Source organism: Pterocles gutturalis, unplaced genomic scaffold (assembly GCF_000699245.1).
Source record: "Pterocles gutturalis isolate BGI_N339 unplaced genomic scaffold, ASM69924v1 scaffold17714, whole genome shotgun sequence".
In the NCBI taxonomy this organism is placed as follows: Eukaryota; Metazoa; Chordata; class Aves; order Pterocliformes; family Pteroclidae; genus Pterocles; species Pterocles gutturalis.
The window spans coordinates 55,617-74,454 of NW_010136093.1; the positions used below are offsets into that span (position 1 = coordinate 55,617).

The following is an 18,838-nucleotide window of genomic DNA, read 5'->3' on the forward strand; positions in this document are numbered from 1 at the left end:
CTACTCTGACAGCTTCTTCTCTAATAATTGCTTCACTAGAACAGGATTGGATCGTCCTTGTGTTTCTCGTTGTACCAGGCCAATTAACTTATTTAGAACTTTTCGATTTCCTGCTTTTATTGCCATAACCTTTAAAGAAAAAAAAAAAAAAGACACCACTGTTACAGTAAACCTGGACATTTTCACTTATCCACAGCCAAGGTATGAATATTTTTGTCCTTTGAACCACTGTGGTAGAATACTGTATTTTGGGCTAAAATGTTATTTATAAAAACTGCCTTCAGCTTTGCAATAAGCTCCTGCTCTGTTCCCATGAGACAACAGCATGTCCCTACAGCAGCAGGGCCTTACACTGATAAAGAAAGATCTCTTACTGAAAAAGTCAGAAAACACTTTTGGAGTTTAACAGTGTCTGCAACTTGTAATAGTGACTTCCTGGAAAAAAGCCAGAAAAATCAGACTGACTTCTTTTTGCTAATAGGATCTACTTTTTTACTCAATACACTGTTCAGTTACAGGAAGTCATTTGCTTCGAATCACAACCTCTTTGATAATATTTGTGTGGTCCTTCAAGTATAGATGGCGGTGTTTTTGTAACGGCATGTTATTTCCTTTAGGCAAGGAATCCTTTGCAATGTAGCAATTAATGAACTGATCAGAAACACGACCTCCTATCAGATAGCTCGTGTTTGATGCACAATCACCTGCAAAATAGCAAGGGCCATATTTACACTGAAAACAGAACCACTGGAAATTTCACTTTTGGGCTGTCGTATTATACAGATATAAAGGGACAGATTGTGAAGACACGAACCACCCACTGTGCCAATACCAAGCACAAATGCAAATGTTGCTACTTATTGGGGTATCCAAATTATTGTAGTCTAAAATCTTCTCTGTAATGTTACAACATGGCAAGGACTCATTACTCCTGATCTGCTAGAAATTACCTGTATGGGCAGAACACTGTACAATCCAGATACAGCATTTTCATAAAGTGCTCAGTGTTGGCTTGAGCAACTGTACATTAGTTCATTTTAAAGAAAGTTACTATCAAAAAGCAAGGCATCCTTTGATTTTCACCCATCAAGTGCTCAGCTAACTCTGTTTTGTAAGGTAAGCTCTCACAGCAGTTTAAAGCGATGAATTACAGGCCTTCAAGGCAGCTTTTGCCTTAGTGAAAGATCACTTGGAAATCCAAGTAAGGAAGTGAGGCCATTCTGCTGCATTTGGCTTGACTGAAACAGTGGAAAATGGAGAGGAATTACATTCTCTGAGAAAGCATTATTATTGAAATGGGAGCGTAGTTACGGACCTTGTTTCCGCACTTCCCAATCACTTCTAATGTTCTTTCTACCCACACTCATGCTTCTGTACCGGTCTGAAAATGCAGCAGCACTTTTATCAGGCTCTGCAAATGAGTCAGTCCAATGGAGGTCACTCGACCTCCCGCAAGCTCATTTTCTTTATCAAAAGCTCTTGCAGAGCTGTTAGCATCCCCCAATGAGATCTGGGGTGGGTGGCACTGTTCTCAAAAGATGTTAATGTTTTTTTTCCAAATGGCAAATGTATCGAGACAGTGTTTATATTAGAAGTAAGCTATTCACTTCTGCTCTTAGATTTTCGCTTCAGAGAACATAAGCACTTGTTTTCATTTTGTTTTTTATAAAGCAGCTTTTAGACTCTGTAAAGATCCTCTCCCGCTCCTCCCCTTCATGATCAACAAGGCTTTTTTTCCCTTTTTTCCAATATCCAGCTTCAGAACAGTTTAACAGTGTTGCCCTAATACCACAACAGATGACACGAAAATCAGTTACGTGGCTGCGTCGCATTAATGGCAGTACAGCTGGAGAGGGACAGGGCCCCACAGTTTTGCTTTCCTGCTTTAAATTTTTATTGTCTCTCAGAATGACCTAGTACGTTAGCTAAGGTAATTTCTTCTGCTGATCATTTTGTATATGCTTCAATTTAAAAAAAATACTTCGTAAAATAAGAAAGGAGAAGAAAAGCCTCATAATACCTGAGTAGCAGGTTTAATGCTCCTATACTGGCTCTAGGGCTCTAATGTCAATCAAAAAGGAAAAAAGAAAAGGCCATTTTAACCCCCTTTTTAGTGCCACAGACTGCCATAGTGCACGAGTTTTCCAGCACCATCATAATCACCTCATTTTCTTGTCCATCAATCACTGCCTGGCAGATCTGTTCAAGCTCTTCTTGATCCTGTATCAGTTCCAGTTTCTTTTCTTTAACAATTTCAAGAGGAGTCTTCCCTTCTCCCTTCCACAATTCCGCAAGAACCTGAAAATCACAATGGGCAGTGAAGGCCAATGTCTCACCATATCAGTGTTGTTCACGTGCAGCATTTCAGTTACTGATCCAAGCAGCTGGATTTTAGTTAAAGCAACAGCACACTGTCTAAATGCGAACAAACCCAAGATTTAATCCTGTGCCTCACTGAAAGAGCTCTTCTACCCTTCCTCTTTTTCTGCATCCTGCAGAAAAAGCCTTTTCACTCACTGCACGAGTGCAGGTTAATGGTTCGCAACTTGTGCTCTGCAGCCTCCTGCAGTATGGGGAGCTGCCCGCTGCTACTGCTGATGGTTCACGGAGCCCCTATGTGCCCCACTGCTCTGAGCCAGTTCTCCCTTGCTGGGAAAGGGGGGCACCACGGCAGAGACTGTCACCGACTGCAAGGCTGCTCCTCTGTGCTCGTCTCACATTATTCACAAGAACTGCCTGAGAGCAATAAGAAAATGCATTTCCATGAGCAATGTCCCTGCCCGAGAACTGACGATTAGCTGACTATTGTACCAAGTCCAATCCCAGGTAACTCATCCTGTTACCAGGCCTCATCAGCAAGCTGTAATGAGCGTACTTATGAAAAGCAGAAGAAAAATAGCGTTGAGCAGAATGAATGCAGCAGCTCCAGCGCACCTATATACCACACCTCCAACTATGGGATGCTGGGTGAGCCCAGGCCTCTGGAATAATCGCTTGTTAATGCCACTGATTTCTCCTGTGCTGCAGCAGGGCTATCGCCCTGGAATAAACTTGAGAGAAGAGAACATTTATAAAAAACCAATTTCCTTGGGCAGTCATTTTCTATATTCCCTTTGCTCTTTATTTCAGAGCTGTGGGAGGAGAGGAAGAAAACCTATATTAAAACAGCTGCTTGTGCTTCATCCTGAGCTGAAGATAACGTTTGGGCCACTGCTGTGTACCAATAGGGAAATAGATGTCACATCAGAATTTCAGCATTAAATGTTTGGGCCACTGCTGTATACCAATAGGGAATTAGATGTCACATCAGAATTTCAGCATTAAATACTAATGTAGGATGAAGAAGAGGCTGGGATGGGGAAGACCAGAAGAGGCATTCAAACTGCATGTTAAATAATTAGCAGGGCAGCAAGACAACTTAGGAAAAATGAAGCGTGTGGGATGGTATCTTAACTACCCCTTCACTGAAGCAATTTTCTTCAGCATGAAGATTTTTCTGATACAAAAGACCTTCAAGTTAAGCAATTTTGTAGCCCCAACAGGTATTTAAGAACCATGCGTTGATACAATTCCTGCAAGAGATTTGTTTGTCAGCAGTACCCCAAAGCTTTTTATGGGATCTTATCACTCTGCTGGAGACCTTGAGAGTGGGAAATGACACACAGCTGCATTGTGGCAGCTACATCTTGATTTTTCCCTGGAAGAGGGCTAAAGGCAGATCATATTATTAAAGTTACTGATAAGCAGCCAGAGTAACAACCGCTGTAAGTAAAGCTCTCAGCTGTTTATATCTAAATAAATCAGCACAGTATATGATGTCTTCTACAAGATCTTCCTTTTAGTGCAGTACTTAAAAATCATTGTGCCATGCTACCTGGAATACCCCTAGAAAGAAATACATCCATCAGAGATTCAACCTGTCTGCAGCCGCTCGCCTTTTTTTGTTTCACTCCATTGCTGCCCCAGGCAGCCCCCTCTCATTCCTCCCCTGAGGGACCAGGCAGGGAGCTTTCTGTCCCTGAGGCCTCCTGAGGCACCACGACAGCACGTCACCCCTCAGAAGTAGCCCTGTCCTCTTTGCGCAGCACAGCCCACAGCAAAACACCCTGGAGAGTCTGAAGCACTGCACAAATCAGGGGCTGGACAATGAATAAGCCATATCGCTCTCCCGGAAAAAGGCAGATGTGATTTTTACGACCAGTATGTATTCAAGCAGGATGCCATGGGCTGCAGGAGGGGAAAATCTGCAACAAACAAAATCTAAGCAGATGACTGTGGCAGAGTTACCCAGGAGCAACTCATACATCAGGCTGACTTAGATCAGGGGCAGGACAGCTTGACAGTCAGACATCCAGCTCTGATTCCCTTCTATTCCTGTGCCAACCATCTCCTGGCACTGAGAAAAGCTTGCCCGTTAGAAACCTTGAAGGCACCACATTTTCCCTGTGACATCTGCATCATGTGTACTTTTCAATTTGGGAGCAGGCGTCTCCACTTAGCTGGTAGAGCAACAACATTATCAAGGCCCTCACTTGTTTACAGGTATGTAGAAAAGCAGAAAGAGATGTGGCCAAGACCTGTCAAAGATGTACTTTTAAAAATGTGTTTCTCCACTTGGCAAGGAGCATGAATCTAAAGAAAGCAGTTTTAAAAATTATTTCAAGTCATTTACACAAACTGCCTGCACCAGAACAGGAAAATCAAATTATGAAGCCTCCAGAGCCAAAACGAGAATCTCAGGCATCATTTCCATTACTGAAATCTCAGGCATTTCTACTATTGATTCTAGCCTGAGCGTGATTAGATTTTAATGACGTTCTGCTGTCTCCACCTACATGGGCATAGCAGCAAAGTACTGGTCAAGATGAATTAATCAGGACTTGCACGTCTGGCTGCCACAGGCATCATATCAAACATTTTGCAACTGGTGAACGTGCCAGCTGACTGCTGTGCCTGAGAACGCTCCAACTGGAAAGCCTATCTGCAGCGATCTGCTGCCAAGGGTGGGAGGGAAGCAGCAGGCAGCACCACTCCAGCCAGTCCTGCGGGCACCTCTCCTTTCCAGCCATGGAAGCCTTGGTGTCTGGCAGTTGTCCCTCAGCCTCTGACAAAAGTGAGGGGCAGGCTGGATCCAGTCCTCCAGATAGCATAGCCATAATTGTCAAAGCAGATGGTTCTGTTTAGGTTTGTGTACAGTACTCATTTCCCTGCTCTCTACTTTAAATTAGGGGGGCCAAGTGGGTCTATTGAAGTTATTCCTACGTGAGTGACCTCTGCAATGGCAGAAACAAACACAACTTGGGGTCTGCTCTGCTCCATACGCAGCTACAGATCCTGCAAACGAGAGCCACGGCCCCATGTCTGGCATACTCCCCATCACACTGTTTCAGCTCTGGGTGAGCAGCAGCAGCACCACCCTCTGTGGACTTCAAACCAGTGTCTCTGGGGTGGGCCACAGCGGGTGCCTGTGCAGGTCCCCGGATCCAGCACACGCTCGCCCCACAGCCCTGCACACTGGCAGAGCTGGAAGCTGCTCCCCTCTGCACGGGCACGCCAGTCTGAAACTGCTGCGGAGACCTCTGGAGTAGGATGCTATGGTTGATGGTAAGTTGGGCGTGAGCTCTGTAATTACCCAAGTGGTAATTATGTAAGCACACAGTGCCCTTTCCTTGGCACACGCATCCCGCCCTACAATGTTCTGTGTCTATAATCAGTGCTTGCCACTTTTATCTGCCTGGGTTTTAGTGCCTTATACAGCAGAGACTGAACACAAAACCTCTTAAAAATTTAAACTGTTAACAGCTTCCCGCAGTGAGCATGTGTGTGTACGCATGTCTGTGTGCTCACCCCATCGAACTCCTCCATCCTTTCTCGTTGGATCTGTCTCTACTGCTGCAGTTCATTCTTCCCTACCCCAAGTGCTGCAATTCATCTGCTGTTGTAGATATATATATAGCCCTTTCTGCCCTCAGGCCATCCACTCTCTCTACCTACTGCTGAGAATTGTTATAAACATTTGTTATTCTTCTGACATCCAGGCAACCAAAATACTTTTCTAAATGTGGCAAGGTTTCTGCAGTTTGATAGCATCACTCAGTGATGGCAAACAGTACTGTTATTTCTCTGTGTCCAATTTCAGAACACAGAGGACAACATGCACATTACAAGGAGTTGGTAATTAAACAAGAAAAACATTTCTGAAATTCTTGACATTTCATAATCTGTCTGAAGTGCTGGTACACAAATATATCACCAGACAAAAAACTCATAGAAGAGCATTAGTACCCTGTCTCTACCTCTACAAGGAAGCTGAGAGTTAAGACTGGAGTTCTGAAGCTTCCCTTTCACAGGCAGAAACCAAACTGTTGGGTGTGCCATAACCCCACAGGCACACAAGCACTCTGCATTCCAATGCTCTTCCTATTAATACTTTATCTCCTTTTTAAAGCTTTTACGTTTCCAATCCAAAATTCCCCAATGCACATGCCTGAAGTCAGGCACTTAAATCTTTATTTATGATGCCTGTCATATGCAGCTGGCTATTCAGGGACGCAGATCAACAAGAAGACCAACTTAATTAAGAACTACAAGCACCTCCAAAAACAACCCCAAACCAGGAGCTTAAGTGTCTCCACGTAGGGTAAAGACCTACATTTGCAACAGTTGCACTTGGTTTATAATAATGCAAAAACTGAACTGACCTCAACACTATTCCAAAATTGTACTTGGACTAAATCAATATGTGCTAGAAAGATGGATACCCGCCCTGTGTATTTCAGTGTTAAAAGCTTGCAAGCAGACAAGGCAAGTTAAGTATCTCCATTAACAGCTTCACTGATGACCACCTGAGAAGAAACAGCCATCTCATGTACTTCTCTAGAGAATACTAGTTTGAAAAGACCATGCATTCCACATAAATGAGCCTGCAAGAATTTGAGGTGAACAACAGATTATTTCCTGTCACAAAAACACTCCAAGTTTTGTCTACAGACATACAGCAGCCACTTGTACCTGTCATAAGCAGTTCACAATTTTAGATACAAATCATCAAGAGCTGATTTTTCAGACTGTCCTAAGCAAGATGACATTTAAAAAGAAGGGAGAACTAGCTTTACCATCAGTACTGCCTTGAGAGGTCCATGACAACACTTGCTCAGAGACTTTTGACTCAGGGGTACACCGAAGCAGAACTCTTTTTGTGACTACACTCAGGTGAATTATATCGTTTTCCACATGCTAATCCTTGTGAATGTAGATCTTACTGTCCCTTAGTACCTAGTAACTGACACTGGCAGCTTAACTGCAAGTCATGGATTAGCTCCCATTGACCTTTCACTCAGGTCTGACTGGAACTGTGAAATTGAGATCTAGTGTCCAGTCCAGAGCCAGGATTTATTTAACTGACTTCAGTTCACACTGCTTAAACCTACTATTTGGCTTGTGCCCCCTTCTAACACTGAATATGCAGATGTAAGATCATATGCACAGGAGGCACTTTCATCTATTATACACATATAGTAGATACAAAATTTATCCTTCATCAACACTCTATTAAATAATTTCCTTTTAAAGCAATCCATGTACTGGTATACGCTGGTTATAAAATTGCTACGCGAATGGAGTAAGCAGCCACAGATTCAAAGTAGAGTAAAATCAAAAAGGTACTTACCTGCTTTGCTGCTGTAGAGGAAATTTCTTTTTTTTCTAGCAGGTTCAGAAGGTCAGCCAGGAGAAAAGAACTGACTGGGCTAGGGTAAAAGAGGGCAGAAGTTACCTCAGAGAATAAGGAGAGGTAATACTGCCTAGAGATCACACAGTTTAGCATGACAAGCTAGTATTTTTCCTCATGATACACTATATTCAACTTTGGTATTGATTATCTGATTATGCCTTACCATTGTCATATTCCTAAGAAGGAAGATTCTGATTACTCCTCTTTACACGGTCCTCCTCTCTGGAAGGTATTTGGTTAACTTCATTCAGCATGACAGTGTCAAGGCCTACGATGTACTGCCCAGCCTAACAAACTTCACAGATAATAACTAAAGCAGAAACGCACAATAGAGTGACACCATACTATTCATGGTAGATGAAAAAAGGATCCCTTTTGTTTCACAACTGTAGTAATCAAGAAGTCTGACCTTTCCTTTACTGTAAGGGAATGCTGTTTCAAATAACTGAGCAGGTCATTGAGAATCCAGCCGATCGCTTTATTTGGCTTCATCTGGGTCTGTTTTACCACATTTTCAAAGAATTCTGTTAATCCATCTTCATTCTGTTTAAGAAAAGTTAAATGCATTGAAAAGATACCAGAGTGCAAACCTGATTAATTATACAATTACACTTGGAGTATAAATACTCAATCCTAAAGTAAACTTGGTTTTGTGAATTCATTGTAAAGTCACAAGACTCTGGAGTAATTTTATTAAAATAATGGCAAACGAGCTATGTTATGTCTAGAATAGGTACACAGAGCTTATCTGCCAGCCTGTCTGTTTCAGTGGAACTTCCAATACAGGAGTCATCTTTTTTTCTTAACTCCTCCCTGAAATTAGCATTCGGGGAGAAGCTTTTTCCATCTCCTCGTGTGTTTCAAATACGTGTAATGCTAGAAAATATAATGCTGCCTTCTAACAGGCTGTCATCCTTTTCCCAAAAAGAGATTTTTTTTCTTGAAACTGTCTACAGATATTTCACTCTTGATCTTGCAGTCACTTCTATTTATTTTGGACTGAAGGAATAAGTTCAGCTTGCACTCACCCTTCAATGATATGGAAAGGTCATGCTGTAAGAAGCAAGGTTTTATTTTTCTAGTTTTTTCAGAGAAGCCATGTAAGCTTTTCCACAGCACCCTAACTGCTCAGAAGGTATGACAGTAGGGGATTCAATTTATAGCCCGAGTGAAATCTGAGATTGTTTTTAGAAGAACAGATACTGCACACTCTGTTGAATGCTGTGCTGTTTGTCATCAAGGCATTGATGGATCTTTAACTCTAGCACAGAACTCATTAGGTCTGCTGAAGGCTGAAGAGATATTAAGTAGCAGCTCCTACCTTTTCAAGGAGGAATCCAAATCCAGCATGCCACAGACTTCTGCAGTGTGTGGCACAAATGCAGGGGAGGACAAGCCAGCTCTCAGAAGTTGTGAGAGGTAACAGTTTAGAGGCAGCCAAGAAGCTATTCTAAGTATACTGTCATCACAGCCAAAACATTTTCTAAGCACATACTGACTGCAGCCAGATCTCTGAACAGTTCTGAGCAAAAAGAGTGCGGGTGTACACTAAACCAAAGCCTGACCTTTCCACTCAAACACATCCCATCAAAACAGCCTCATTTGCCCTTGTTTTTAAAGTTTATTTACCACCAGAGCAATCCAGAATTTTAGACCTTCCTCCTCAAAACTTTCACAAGACAAACTTCTAACAGCTCTAGGTACTATATTTTTCATTGGTAATGATTTATGGCTCTTGAGAAGACTGCAGACTACTGCTCTCTGTTCTGTGAAACAGAACAAAATGTACTCAGATTAATGGTTGATATGCTGTAAAACTCATGTGACAAAAATCAGACCTACCCTCTTCACCTCGAGACTATGAGCAAAGAAACCAAGTTCTCATCCTAGAAAAGCCACTGAAGTCTTGTGAAAAAAGGTAAATCTTGTAATTCTCCCTATTTATCTATCTAATACACACAGACATAATTCCCTTCTTTTCCAGTGTTCTTACAAATTTAACTAGCAGTTACTTTTTACTCAAACAATATAAAATTGAAGGCTAAACAGACTGTGAGGAACAAAATTGGCTTAAAAAAACAGTAAGGGAATGATGTGATTACTGAAGTACAGTAAACTTGATTAAAAACTGTGTGTGTGTTAAGTGGAATTACTAAAATGATGCATTACTAAATACTGTCCTCTTTCTCATTCACCCCAGGATTCATTAGCAAAAACAAACACTGATTATTTAAACAGCAGGTTCTCCTCCACAAAAACACCTGTCCAATTTAGGGAGGAAAAAGTGAGCACCTATAAATGCTGCTTTCTTTACACACCCTGTGGAAGGTTTTACAAACACTCCAGGCAGAGTAGGTCTACATACAATATTACGCACACAAAAACACGGTCTGTGGGTGCCACATGTCTGAATGCAGGCTATGCAACTCAGACACAGCATGTCCAGCACTTTGATCATGTATAGGCTAGACAGCATAGCTCTAGCAGCGGGCACATGCAGATTTCTGGATACCAACAGCCTGGATAGAGCTACAGCTCTGACCCTGCTGCCAGACCTTTGAAAAATCAAGGACAAACATACCCAGCTTCCACATTTTAATCTGATGATTGCCAGGCAGCAACGGGAGAAAAGCTCAGGAATACTCTGAGAGAGAGACTTACATATGCTGCCTGGTACCAAACTCCATACTCACTACTTGTGCACATAAAACCAGACACATTCCCAAAAATTCCTCTGCATTTTGTTTTAGGGGTTTTAAAGTGACTGTCATTTTCTGTAGCCAAAGAGTAGGAAAACTGAACAACGCTAGACTTAAATGAATAAGGCAGAATGTCAAAAACATCAAAATGACTGACAGAAATGAAACATTTTCCTTATTTTCTTGCCATATTAGAAAAACACAAGCATAACTTGATTAGCTTCAATTTCTAAATACTGTACTACTTGAACTCGACTTTAATCTGTTTTGCATTTTTGGTCAGCTTCATGCCAGATTCACTCCAACTGCCAACACACACACACCTCCCTGTCCCTTGTGATAGATCTGAGCTGAAAACCACTGCACGCTCTAATGTGCCAGTTTGCCAGAATGCTGACTGTTCTCCCTTGATTCTGAAAAAAGTCTTTTAATCTTCATAAAAGGAAAACCAGAAATCTGGAATTGCAGCACCATGTTTGTGATCCAGGCCCACTCGGTGCTCCCATTACATTCTGTAACCTATTCCTTAGAGTCTAACTGGCATGAAATCTGACATATCAATATTTCAACCAGATGCAAATTTTTTTCTTCAACAAGGTTTATAATGATCATTTAATAGTACTGAGATGTCAAAAGAAACCTAGTGGTGGAGTGATTCCAGATGCTTTTTAAACAAGTTTAAAACAATACATTATTTTACAAAATACCATGGGTACAATCTTCAGGGACATTGGGTTTGTAAAGCAAACTTACGCTTTTAAAGACCGATAATGCTTCCCAAAGAACTGAAGAAGAAAACTACATCAATGTTCACAAATAAAATGTCATTTTCTGCCTTCTTATTCCCATTTTCACCATCACAGTTCCACAATAACCAACTGTGAGGTAATCACTGCAGCAAAAATGTGCAAGATTATTGGGGAAAAAATGGAAAATCTAGCCTATTAAAGCAGGAAAGCAGAGTAGTCAAAACTTCAAACTTTTTCCTACAGCTTCTTATAAAATAAGGTCTAAAAATAAGCATAAAGTCACCTGCACACCAACAAGCGTGAGGACAGCATGTCATAAACAAAACGGCCAAAAACAACTTCTGCAGCATCCCACTTTTGACTGTTTGAAGGATTCACCAGTGTAATTGTCCCACCAAGGCAATAAGCCAAAGCCCAAGCGGAACTGCCACTTTTATTTGAGTAAGCAGACAAACAGTAGAAGTACAGAAAGACTTGGAATTCAGATGAGAAAGGAAGCGATCAGACTGTTTTGTTCGAATGTTGTACTGTGCCCACTGATGTCTTTTTTGGTTGGGCCTCCGCAGACTTCAGCATGCTTTTTGAAAACAAAAAGCCATGTTAATATCTATGCCAATACACCTTCTTTTTTTGACTCAATAGTAAGCAAGACAAAAATATTATAACTGGCAAAGTTGTCAGAGATCCTTCATGACTGGAGTATTTGCCAGCCTACCAGTTTACAGAGCAAAGTAGTAATTGCATGCAGAAACCGAGTACCCAAATACCATGCAGTCTACATGGCTCAAGGAATTGTATCTTTACGAATAAGAAGCGTTCTGCACAAAAAAAAAATAATCAGCAACTCAATGTATTTTTGCAATTTATAAAAAACTGTCAAAAATGCAGCAGCTTACAGATATAAAGATACTAATTAGTAATGCTCTCCTTCCATTTCAGCACGTCTTGTAATTAGGCAAAGCAGGAGTCTCAGATTCTCAACACTGCAGTACGTACAGGTAGCTATTGTACACAAGAATAAAGCTCATGAAGCTCAGAAACTAACTTGCATGCTGGACTATGGTATTGTTTTATTGTAACTTTGGCACTTAATGTTTTCTCTAACAAGTTGGCGCAGAACAGAGATTCTGCATTTTAGAGCCATCCCTCTACCACTGCCATTTATTTAATGAGCACTCCTGGGCGCTCTAACCTGAAAGAATGCTCATTAGATTTGTGCATGTGGCCCTATCAGCAATCTTCTGCAGCTTCTGATGTAAGCTTAACACAGCCATGGACATACCATCTTCAGATGAATTAAGGTTAACTAGTCTCCCAGTGAACAGACAAGCAACTTTTATGGAGAGTATACATGCTGACATTATAATGCACAATAAAAGAAGACCTGCAATGAAGGTATACATGCTGACATTATAATGCACAATAAAAGAAGACCTGCAATGAAGAACGCATTCACTTCATGCATTCAAATGGATGCATTGTCTTATTACAAGCTAAATCCTGAATTTCAGCTTGGAGCTCATTAATTGTCTTATAAGTTGTAAAAAGGAAAAAAAGTTAAAAAGGAAAAAGCAAAGGCAATAGTGGATTTCAGAGAACAGGTGGAAAGAAAGGGCAGTTGATGAGGCAAATATATAGGGCTTGCTGATAGAGACGACAGAGACCACCCAGCAGAAGCCATCAATACTAGCAAAACTGAAACATTCAAGAAGTGGGTTGATACCAGGTGAAAGGAGTGGGTGTACTGGGTCTGTCTGGGATGGAGTTTATTTTCTTCAGAGCAGCCTGTAGGGTGCTGTGTTTTGGATTTGTGACTAAACCAGCGCTGACAACACACAGGTGTTTTGGCTACTGCTGAGCAGTACTTTCTCTTTTTCCCACTCTTCCCCCCACAGTGAGTAGGCTGAGGGTTGGCACGGAGCTGGGTGGGGACACAACCTGGACAGCTAACCCAGATTGACCATTCCATGCCATTAACAGCCTGCTCAACAAGGAGAACTAAGAGAAGGGGATCACATTTTGCAGCTTATACAATGAAAGGCAAGAACTACTGACACCTCTTGATATTATCACTGCAGCCTCGTGACTTTGATAAGACTTATTACTCGCCTGCCCGCCAAACAGTAATAAGATCTGGAACTCACTAAAATGGCACACCACCACAAAAGCAGTTTTCCTAATGTTCTTCAGAAGAATGAACCACTTTTATTTTTTTTTTAATAGAATCAGTTTCTGTACAGGTGTATCAAATTACAGATACACAAAGGAGGGATACTAGGTAGTTAAGTTATGTGCACTGCTCTCCCTTCACTTATAGTCAAAGGAAAGGAACTCCTCCAGAGGACAATTTAAAGTACTTATGGCTCCACTCTGAATCTTACTCTAAAGAAGTCCTTTTTCTCCTGTCTCCACTAATCACAGAGGTAACCAAAGCAGGACACTGTCGTAGCTTAGCTGGCTCTGTGAAATGTCTGATCTTGGGTGGGTATACTTACCCCCCCCAGAGTTATCACTGGCAAACATAGATGATGCATTTTGGGTTCAAGAAACTGAGAGTCCTTTAGAATAATTTTGGAAGTTATGAGATTTTTCTGTCACTTCCTTATTTATATCAATATTTGCCACATTCTTTTTTTTTCTCATCCCCTCTTCTGATAAACTGCACTGTGAGGTCAAAGTTGATGTTGTACGGCCATTTGAAGTATTCACTCAAGAGTAAGTCTGTTTTTGTTTTCTTTTTTTTTTTTTTCCAGAATAAGATGGAAGCTAGATCAACAGGCATGTGAAGCTGAAAGGTTTAAACTTTGGGTCTTGCATCTGCAGTCAAGAAAATACATCTATTAATTTGTTAAATACTGACAATGCGCCCAGCCTGGTACCAGACCCAAAGACGAGGAGCAGGCGCTGGCAGGGTTTGTCAGCAGGAGGCTGTACATTTGTTGCAGGGCATTCATGTGTAGGTAGACAAGATCAATATTAAATAATAGTTATTTGACTACACCTTTCATGAGAAACACTTCTAGGCACATTGCTTATGGTTTCTTTTGCCCATCGTTCCAGGTATATGGCTCCAGGGCGCAAAGTACGCATTAGACATATCTCCAAATAAAAAACATCCATGAGAACTGACAGCTGGTTAATATTATATTTGTAAAACTTTTTAAAAAACTGTGCAACTTTGAAGTTTCTAGGCTTATTTTAGCACTTGATCAATAGACCTACCATTAAGGTGAAGCTGTGTTCAGGAAGAATCCCATACTGTTCAACAAGCTTTGCTCTCTTCACACTGGGGAGGTCAGGAAGTCTCTCATGAATCCAGTCAATATTAACCGCTTGCTGATGGTTCATATTAGCCGGCAAAGATTTTGCATTGTACAGAATCAATGGAGGAAGGTTTGGCTCTGGCATGAACCTTAGCAAAAAGGAAGAAAAACGCCTTTACAATTGTCGTGGTTTAACCCCAGTTGACAACAAGCACCACACAGCTGCTTGCTCACTCCCCCCTGTTGGGATGAGGGAGAGAATTGGAAGCATAAAAGTGAGAAAACTTGTGGGTTGAAATACAGCCAGCTTAATAAGTAGAACAAAAGCCGTGCATGCAAACAAAGCAAAATAAGGAATTAATTTCCTACTTCTCATTGGCAGGCAGGTGCTCAGCCATTCCATTCGGCATCAAGCATGAACTGCGGATCTGGTCAAAACCAGAAGCAGACTGTCAGGGAAAAACACAGATTGACAGCCAGCTGCCAGGAGAGATCTGGGCAGGTTGTAACCTTTTCCAGACTAACTTCAAAAATTTTTGTGAAATCTCATGCTGTGCTAAAAGCAAAGTTACTGTGCTCAACAGGGTGCCATCACAGAACAAAAGGTTCCCTTAAAGAGAAGGCCAATTCAAACCACTCAAATAACTGTGACAGAAACAGGAACTGTACTCTTACATGATGAAATGAGGGGTTCAAAAATATCAGAATAAAAGACATTGGGCACCCTCTACATTTACTATAAGAATTTCTATTTCAAATCTGCCTAAACATAGATTTTAAGTTTCATGTATAATGTCAAGCAGTAAGTTACAAAAAGTCTGAAAACCACAGTTTAATACTGATTATAACCTTAGCACTAGTAATAATCTTTCTGGTCATTATTTGAAATACCTTAGACTCACCAGTTTTGCCTACGTTTTAATGAAGTTTCTTTTGCATTTGCTCAACTTCGTCTTGTTAAATAAACCTCATGCCAGCCCCTACCACAGTAAGGAATTCACAAAATGATCACTGCTTTTTCTGCTGCATTTCTACAAACAATAAATTAAAAAGCAGATTTAAATTTAAAGTTTGTGGGATGTTTTTGAAATCCTTGCTCTACTCTAGTAACATCAGGGGTAGAATACACGTAGATTTAACAGGAACACAGATATGGCAAAGCTAAGAGGCTCTGAAAGTTCTCCTGCAGAACTACAATTCTCCAGCTGGGAAGTGAACTCCAGGTGTAACAGGAAGACTGCCTCTGGGATGCAAAGCTAGGGAACCACCGGGAGGATCAGCATTAAGATGGCTCTAAGCAGGGGAAGGCAGGCATGCACAGAGCAGGAGAAGGGGTGCCCAGAGCAATCAGCAATAACTGAGCTGCATCACTCTTCCCCATCCTATCCAGACACCACTGTGACTGCCTCCCATGCTAGGGCACTAAGCAGCTGTGCTGCTGCTTTGCCACGCTGCCCCTCCACGTGCTCCCAGGAGCATTGCTTCCCAAAAAGACTCATGCTTTGTCCCTGCCTCCTCTGGCTAAATCCTTCTTGGGTGGCTGTTTATGGTTTGATGGCTGTCATCTCACACTAGTAGAAAGCAAGAAGTACTTAGCAAAGTAACATCTTCATTAGGTCTACAAAGATCTTAAGGTAGAAACCCGCCGATGAATGCTGACACCTTCCAATAGCAGTTCGGATTTTCAAACAGTGATTGCGATCTATGATCGCAGAATTTAAGGACAGAGAGGCTGGGCCTGATATCTGAAAATCATTTTCCTCAGTATGGACTTAAAGCAGGAGCAATGCTTAATTCAGAATATTCTTATGTTCTATGTCAATCCTTCCTAATAGAACACTTGTACTGGCCACAAAGTAAACCTTGCTCTACTTACCCACTTTGAGTTAAGGTACTCCATCTTAATTTTTGGGAAAGGTCTATGGGTTTTAGCAGAGGTGAGACACAGTTCTAAATCTGAACTGCTCAGACGAGCACTGATTTTGACAGGTCTCTTCCCCTTCCAGTAGAAGGTAAACTTCCAAACATGCTCACTACACCGGCTAACTTTACATGCCCATTACACTGACTACACTTAAGAAATGAAGTAAATTCTCAGTTCTTGAAATGTTAGCTTAAAAAAAAAAATACCGATAATCCTGTTTTCCTTCTTTGTCTCTCATTGGTATAGTGCACCTAAAATAAAAAGAAAACAAGTAAGATGTGGTAAGAGGTACACCACAGAATTAGTTTTATGGCAAAAACACAAAGCAAAACTCATGAAGATCGGGAGAGCTTCTGAAAGCCACTTCAAAGAATGTGTGTATGTAACAGTGCATTAATTTTCACACAGAGGCTGCTCAATGTAGCATACGACCTGTTGTGAAAAAGCCTCAACTTAAAGAACAAATTACTACCTGTGAGGAGACCATGCTTGGGAACACTAGCTTTGGAAGCCAGAAGCTAAGCAATACTCTGCTACTCTCCTGATCATGTCACTAGGTATCCTGATGTTCTTCCAAAAATAAAAACTCACCCAAGTTTGGAATCAAAAGCTCTTGTTTCATTCAAAATTGTTCCTCCATTTTCGAGTTCTTCAATTTGCCTCTGTATTTCATAGTCTGACAGAAACAAAGTAAAAAAGTGTGAGCTTTTTATACCGCACTATTAGCTTTTGTACACTCCACTATCTCATTTTTCACTGCTATGCAACAATGGAATAATTTGTTGTTTAAACCTTAATGAAATAAACAGCAGCAGTTACAGGCAGAATTATCAGTCAATGTCTTTCCCTCCAGCACTGCTTCTTTCTTTGTGTTTTCCTCATCTTCTTTCATTCCCTTTAAATAGAAGGCACCTTCTCCCAGGCACTGCAGCCAAGCCATACATTCCTAGTGACCTCCCAACCACCCAGTTGAGTTCTCTTTCGGAGATGGAGTAATCATCCTTTCTTGCTCACACCCAAGCTGTATCTGAACTTCATACACACCACCTACCATACCTCAGTGGAAAGCAATCACCTACGCTGGGGGACTCAAAGCTACTGCAAACGCATTTCAGTACTAAACATGCTAGGCATTGAATCATCTGCTTTATTCTTCATGTAGCCAGAGGGTTACCTCTGCAAGAAAACTTCAGACTAACATGGCTGCTATCCCTAGAGTACCCCAAACTAAGATTTATTCTGTCAGGGAGCAGCAAGAGCAGGGCTGCTCCACAAGAAGGGATAAGCCAGGAGCTGAGGGTGATCACAGCACAGGCAATGCCCACCCTGTCTGGTGCAGTCCCACTAGTCTGAACAGCATGGACCAGAGGCATGTGTCACTAACAGGGTCCACTGACAGTCTCAGTCAAGGTGAGGGGATGAGCTGGCTCCACGGTACATCCAGAGAGTTCAGTCAGAAGCAGGAGGAGCTAAGTCCAGAGGCAGGACTGGGAACAAGACTGCAGAACAGGTCCAAAAATCCATCAGGAGATAGGACTGAAAACTGGCACACCTGTGATGTGGCTCAGGCAAAGTCTGAAGGGCCCAGCCTGAGCTTAAATGTGTCTCCTGGACCCACAGGCAAGGTGCGTGGAAGGGACACAGAGGTGAAGGTAGTCAGGGCATTTAAGGCCAATTACTGCACTCAGGAGCCTGACATATTTCATGTCAGGCCACACGAAATATCTACAATGCTCTTACAATGAAGCAACCATCATTTACCTACTGCTTTTGCCAGGAATCGTATGCTATTGATGTTCTTCACTTCAGTCCTCACTCCATAAGGCTCTCCAGGGCGATGCACAGAAACATTGGCATCCACTCTCAGCTGACCCTCTGTAAAAGGAAATTTTATCAACAGAATAGTCTGACCTGTAAACTAGAGTAAAATCCTCAGCATGCATTAATAAACTGCATGTTATGTGCAGAGCATTAATAGCAGACTTCCATATGTTCAGCAAGTAATAATAACCACCTGATCACGGCTTTCTGTTTGTGATTCCATTTCAAGCCACTGCCTCAAATCATTCAAAATTTTCCAAAAACACTACTTGTTTTTAAAAATTATTGCTCATAATTCCTCTCAGAGAAAACTGCACGGTGCAGTGTGCAGGGCAGACCCTCTAAGCCATATAGTGAAAAAAGCTTCTGATTCACAGCTTTTAAATAAAGGGCAGAATTAGACAAGCAGTTTGAAGTTGTGGATTGTGAGCTTCCATTCCTCTGAAAACAGCATAAAAATACCTTTTGGAATTACAATTTGATGGATGTGTATTACCCTACATGGAACACAAGAACTTACAGTTACCTTGAACAGATTTACTAAGGTGTTCTTGGGAATTTACAGCTCAAGGACAAAATGTGAGAAGTGGTGGAATTTTTTGCAATTTTCTTCCTGTCCTTCAAGAAACTACAATCTTTGCAATCTCCCC

At 41.5% G+C, this 18,838-nt stretch overlaps 1 protein-coding gene across 1 annotated transcript; it reads right to left on the reverse strand.

Moving 5' to 3' along the window:
- Window positions 1-18,242, reverse strand: GATB (glutamyl-tRNA(Gln) amidotransferase, subunit B; the record flags this gene model as incomplete). The annotated part of the gene is made up of 8 exons (XM_010082185.1): window positions 1-129; window positions 2,164-2,298; window positions 7,670-7,748; window positions 8,142-8,275; window positions 14,403-14,592; window positions 16,574-16,618; window positions 16,959-17,043; window positions 18,129-18,242. Coding segments are annotated over 8 exons (911 nt in total), but the record flags the coding sequence as incomplete, so codon positions are not given.
- Between the last annotated feature and the right edge of the window lie 596 nt (window positions 18,243-18,838).